The 6,233-nt window shown below is 43.2% G+C and overlaps 1 protein-coding gene across 1 annotated transcript; it reads right to left on the reverse strand.

The window, feature by feature from the left end:
- Window positions 1-903: 903 nt before the first annotated feature.
- On the reverse strand, window positions 904-2,969 carry LOC121548417 (5-hydroxyisourate hydrolase-like). Its single transcript, XM_041859847.2, has 4 exons — window positions 2,613-2,969; window positions 2,160-2,299; window positions 1,732-1,867; window positions 904-1,501 (listed from the first exon to the last, which is right to left on the reverse strand). Exons 1-4 carry the CDS (start codon window positions 2,664-2,666, stop codon window positions 1,412-1,414), a joined length of 420 nt encoding a protein of 139 aa, XP_041715781.1. The 5' UTR covers window positions 2,667-2,969; the 3' UTR covers window positions 904-1,411.
- Between the last annotated feature and the right edge of the window lie 3,264 nt (window positions 2,970-6,233).

Here is a 6,233-nt window from a genome sequence, read left to right on the forward strand (position 1 = left end):
GCATGATGCTGCCACCACCTGCTTCACGGTTGGGATGGTGTTCTTTAGGTTGCAAGCCTACCCCTTTTTCCTCCAAACATAACGATGGTCATTATGGCCAAACAGTTCAATTTTTGTTTCATCAGACCAGAGGACATTTCTCCAAAAAGTACGATCTTTGTCCCCATGTGCAGTTGCAAACCGTAGCCTGGATTTTTATGGCGGTTTTGGAGCAGTGGCTTCTTCCTTGCTGAGCGGCCTTTCAGGTTATGTCGATATAGGACTCGTTTTACTGTGGATATAGATATTTTTGTACCTGTTTCCTCCAGCATCTTCACAAGGTCCTTTGCTGTTGTTCTGGGATTGATTTGCACTTTTCGCACCAAAGTATGTTCATCTCTAGGAGACAGAACGCGTCTCCTTCCTGAGCAGTATGACGGCTGCGTGGTCCCATGTTGTTTATACTTGCGTACTATTGTTTGTACAGATGAACGTGGTACCTTCAGGCGTTTGGAAATTGCTCCCAAGGATGAACCAGACTTGTGGAGGTCAACATTTTTTTCCGGAGGTCTTGGCTTATTTATTTTGATTTTCCCATGATGTCAAGCAAAGAGCCACTGAGTTTGAAGGTAGGCCTTGAAATACATCCACAGGTACACCTCCAATTGACTCAAATGATGTCAATTAGCCTATCAGAAGCTTCTAAAGCCATGACATCATTTTCTGGAATTTTCCAAGCTGTTTAAAGGCACAGTCAACTTAGTGTATGTAAACTTCTGACCAACTGGAATTGTGATACAGTGAATTATAAGTGAAATAATCTGTCTGTAAACAATTGTTGGAAGAATTACTTGTGTCATGCACAAAGTAGATGTCCTAACCGACTTCCTAAAACTATAGTTTGTTAACAAGAAATGTGTGGAGTGGTTGAAAAACGAGTTTTAATGACTCCAACCTAAGTGTATGTAAACTTCCAACTTCAACTGTATGTCTACTCTCAGAAGAGCCATGGATGACAGGAGCACATAACAACTGTTACCTGTAGAAATGTACCACATAAAAATGATACTATTCTTGTGTTCTGTACTCAATAACTATAATAGTATAACTAGTATTACAGAAGAGAGTCTTCTTTCTTAGGTACATTTCTACCTACAATAACTGAAGGCTGACTTTCAACCCCCTGAATAGGCCCAGCTGACAGGTGCGGGTCATTTGAACCATAGACTTGCCCGTAACTTGCAAAGAGAGAAGGGTGGAGCTCTTCGTTCCGGTTCCGATCTCTTCCCTTAACACATATGGACCCGGAACTTAACCAAACATCTGACAATTACGCAAGACTTTAGTTCTGGGTTAACCGAGATTAGACAACGTTTGGCAACTGAACGTGGCCCAGGTGAGAGATGGTGAGAGGGGATGAGTGACAGACTCTCTAGCTCCCCCGGTAGGTACTGTAGGAGAAGCGGCTGCAGAGCAGAGGAACATGGAACTTCTGACTGTGGTCCGTTATGGTGAAGACTATCTGCAGATAAACACAGACCACCAATGTGTTAGTAACTACTCAGCCAACCAATAGGAGTTACCGAATCATTTAGCGTTCAGTTAGCGATCGCATAGCTGACTAGGAAATAAACAGAAGCTGATTCTGTGGATATAAAGAAACATTTATGTCTAACTTTATATTCCAACAGTCATACATTTAAATGCACCTATTATTTAACATAAAAGCATTGAAGACTGTCTTGAACTAACCTCGACATATGGGTAGAAAGAGGTCTCTCCCAGACTCTCCCAGTATTGGCCCGTCTCAAAGCGCATCTTGTACACCGCTGGAGTGAAAGCTTCTCTGGTGATGAGTCCTGGGCAGCGCCCATCATCATTAGTAGTCCTGAGAATAAATTATATAAAATACTGAATACATTGGACATTGGTTTGATGTGATCCTGAAATAAGCCTTGTCTCATTAACATTACTACCGGTATATATTCATATTTGATAATAATAGTATGCAGCCCTACTGAAAGAGGCTGTAGAGGTGAATCTGAAATTGATAAAAGAAATACTAAATGTGTATTTGTCTATTAAATTGATTATTATGGAGCTGCTAAGAAATGATTGTGTTAATTTCCATTCTATGTCTATGTTAACTGGTGCTGCAGCACTCTCTGTGATGAGGTTACCCTGTGGTGAGGAGGTTCCAGAGTGAAGTGGAGGGATCCAGGCGATGCAGGCTGAGGGCCATGTGGGCTCCAGGGACTCCAATCCCGGTGTTCAGGACGTGAGTGGTCAGGGGGCTGTATGGAGCTGCCATCTTTGCACACTACAGCGCATACACCGACAGCATAGTGAGTAAACATTATGGACATATGGCTACTGTACCTTTGCACAATATATACAGAAAGCTGTAGGCTAACTGTAGCCTATGAATTATTTATAATTTGGGTTAAAATAGAAGGTAGGCCTAGCTGAACCCTTAATGTCTATGAGCTGAACTAACCCAGCATTTGTTATATTGACCATCTTTTACTTTCGCTTGATTATTTTCATAAATGTCATAATAATCCTGCAGACAAACGACTGTCACACGTCTAGAATTTAGGTTTATAATATTGTAATACAATATATTAGCCTACCTTGTATTCACCCAAAAGATGATCCTTAATGTGCTGTAATCTGCTGGTACTCATGCGCGCTGATTTCAAAGTCGACCCAAACAAGTTTCCCCTCTAATGAGAAGTATGGCATTTACGGTGAATTAACTGTAACAGATTTTAAGCACAAGTTAAAAACTCACGAGGTTATTCATATGACTAGGGCTGCTCTATTTGCTGTTGCAACTTGCATATCTCATTGGGAGGAACATCATATTGTGTTAATGGTTAAGGGTATGCAAACATCCCAGTCACAAATGGCCTTTTAACATTTTTGGAGACAGGCTTGGGTCAAAGTGCATTTTAGCACACTTTAGGTAAGTCCTTAATAATGGTGACCCCTTGACATTTTCCACATGTTGTTACATTACAGCCTTATTCTAAAATTGATTAAATTGATTTTTCCCTCATCAATCTACACACAATACCCCATAATGAAAACAATGAAACATTACATTTACATAAGTATTCAGACTTTTTACTCAGTACTTTGTTGAAGCACCTTTGGCAGCGATTACAGGCTTGTCTTCTTGGGTATGACGCTACAAGTTTGGCACACATGTATTTGGGGAGTTTCTCCCATTCTTCTCTGCAGATCCTCTCAAGCTCTGTCAGGTTGGATGGGGAGCGTTGCTGCACAGCTATTTTCAGGTCTCTCCAGAGATGTTCGATCGGGTTCAAGTCCGGGCTCTGGCTGGGCCACTCAAGGACATTTAGAGACTTGTCCCGAAGCCACTCCTCAAATCAAATCAAATTGTATTTGTCACATGCGCCGAATACAACAGGTGTAGACCTTACAGTGAAATGCTTACTTACAAGCCCTTAACCAACAATGCAGTTTTAAGAAGGAATACCTAAAAAAAAAAATAATAATAATAATAATAATAATTAAAGAGCAGCAGTAAAATAACAATAGCGAGGCTATATACAGGGGGTACCGGTACAGAGTCAATGTGCGGGGGCACCGGTTAGTTGAGGTAATTGAGGCAATATGTACATGTACAGTGGCTTGCGAAAGTATTCACCCCCCTTGGCATTTTTCCTATTTTGTTGGCTTACAACCTGGAAATAAAATTGATTTTGGGGGGGTTTGTATCATTTGATTTACACAACATGCCTACCACTTTGAAGATGCAAAATATTTTTTGGGGTGAAACAAAAGAAATAAGACAAAAAAAACAGAAAACTTGAGCATGCATAACTATTGCCCCCCAAAGTTAATACTTTGTAGAGCCACCTTTTGCAGCAATTACAGATGCAAGTCTCTTGGGGTATGTCTCTATAAGCTTGGCACATCTAGCCACTGGGATTTTTGCCCATTCTTCAAGGCAAAACTGCTCCAGCTCCTTCAAGTTGGAGGGGTTCCGCTGGTGTACAGCAATCTTTAAGTCATACCACAGATTCTCAATTGAATTGAGGTCTGGGCTTTGACTAGGCCATTCCAAGACATTTAAATGTTTCCCCTTAAACCACTCAAGTATTCCTTTAGCAGTATGCTTAGGGTCATTGTTCTGCTGGAAGGTGAACCTCCGTCCCAGTCTCAAATCTCTGGAAGACTGAAACAGTTTTCCCTCAAGAATTTCCCGCTATTTAGCGCCTTCCATCGTTCCTTCAATTCTGACCAGTTTCCCAGTCCCTGCCGATGAAAAACATCCCCACAGCATGATGCTGCCACCACCATGCTTCACTGTGGGGATGGTGTTCTCGGGGTGATGAGAGGTGTTGGGTTTGCGCCAGATATAGCATTTTCCTTGATGGCCAAAAAGCTCAATTTTGGTCTCATCTGACCAGAGTACCTTCTTCCATATGTTTGGGGAGTCTCCCACATGCCTTTTGGCGAACACCAAACGTGTTAGCTTATTTCTTTCTTTAAGCAATGGCTTTTTTCTGGCCACTCTTCCGTAAAGCCCAGCTCTGTGGAGTGTACGGCTTAAAGTGGTCCTATGGACAGATGCTCCAATCTCCGCTGTGGAGCTTTGCAGCTCCTTCAGGGTTATCTTTGGTGTCTTTGTTGCCTCTCTGATCAATGCCCTCCTTGCCTGGTCCGTGAGTTTTGGTGGGCGGCCCTCTCTTGGCAGGTTTGTTGTGGTGCCATATTCTTTCCATTTTTTAATAATGGATTTAATGGTGCTCCGTGGGATGTTCAAAGTTTCTGATATATTTTTATAACCCAACCCTGATCTGTACTTCTCCAGAACATTGTCCCTTACCTGTTTGGAGAGCTCCTTGGTCTTCATGGTGCCGCTTGCTTGGTGGTTCCCCTTGCTTAGTGGTGTTGCAGACTCTGGGGCCTTTCAGAACAGGTGTATATATACTGAGATCATGTGACAGATCATGTGACACTTAAATAAAGTCCAGATATGTGCAATCTAACTAATTATGTGACTTCTGAAGGTAATTGGTTGCACCAGATCTTATTTAGGGGCTTCATAGCAAAGGGGGTGAATACATATGCACGCACCACTTTTCTGTTATTTTTATTTTTTTATTTTTTCATTTCACTTCACCAATTTGGACTATTTTGTGTATGTCCATTACATGAAATCCATATAAAAATCAATTTAAATGACAGGTTGTAATGCAACAAAATAGGAAAAACGCCAAGGGGGATGAATATATTTTGCAAGGCCCTTAGGTAGAGTTGTTAAAGTCACTATGCATAGATAATAAAGCTGTTTAGAAGCCTCTTGGACCTAGACTTGGCGCTCCGGTACCGCTTGCCGTGCGGTAGCAGAGAGAACAGTCTATGACTAGGGTGGCTGGAGTCTTTGACAATTTTTAGGGCCTTCCTCTGACACCGCCTGGTATAGAGGTCCTGGATGGCAGGAAGCTTGGCCCCAGTGATGTACTGGGCCGTACGCACTACCCTCTGTAATGACTTGCGGTCAGAGGCCGAGCAGTTGCCATACCAGGCAGTGATGCAACCAGTCAGGATGCTCTCGATGGTACAGCTGTAGAACCTTTTGAGGATCTGAGGACACATGCCAAATCTTTTCAGTCTCCTTAGGTTTTGTCGTGCCCTCTTCACGACTGTCTTGTGGGCTTGGACCATGTTAGTTTGTTGGTGATGTGGACACCAAGGAACTTGAAGCTCTCAACCTGCTCCACTACAGTCCCGTCGATGAGAATTGGGGCATGCTCGGTCCTCTTCTTTTTCCTGTAGTCCATAATCATCTCCTTTGTCTTGATCACGTTGAGGGAGAGGTTGTTGTCCTGGCACCACACGGCCAGGTCTCGGACCTCCTCCCTATAGGCTGTCTCGTCGTTGTCTGTGATCAGGCCTACCACTGTTGTGTCATCGGCAAACTTAATGATGGTGTTGGAGTCATGCCTGGCCATGCAGTCATAAGTGAACAGGGAGTACAGGAGGGGACTTAGCACGCACCCCTGAGGGGCCCCCGTGTTGATGATCAGCGTGGCGGATGTGTTGTCACCTACCCTTACCACCTGGGGGCAGCCCGTCAGGAAGTCCAGGATCCAGTTGCAGAGGGAGGTGTTTAGTCCAGGGGTCCTTAGCTTAGTGATGAGCTTTGAGGGCACTATGGTGTTGAACGCTGAGCTGTCGTTAATGAATAGCATTCTCACATAGGTGTTCATTTTGTG

The sequence above is a fragment of the Coregonus clupeaformis genome, unplaced genomic scaffold, assembly GCF_020615455.1.
Source record: "Coregonus clupeaformis isolate EN_2021a unplaced genomic scaffold, ASM2061545v1 scaf0385, whole genome shotgun sequence".
NCBI lineage: Eukaryota > Metazoa > Chordata > Actinopteri > Salmoniformes > Salmonidae > Coregonus > Coregonus clupeaformis.

Excerpts from the sequence above, each read along its gene's own strand:
- LOC121548417 (XM_041859847.2), bottom strand. The coding sequence starts at position 2,666 with ATGAGTACCAGCAGATTACAGCACATTAAGGATCATCTTTTGGGTGAA. Across the intron at positions 2,300-2,612 it reads ATCTTTTGGGTGAATACAAG|TGTGCAAAGATGGCAGCTCC; the intron begins GTAGGCTAATAT and ends TATGCGCTGTAG. Across the intron at positions 1,868-2,159 it reads TGGAACCTCCTCACCACAGG|GACTACTAATGATGATGGGC; the intron begins GTAACCTCATCA and ends ATTTATTCTCAG.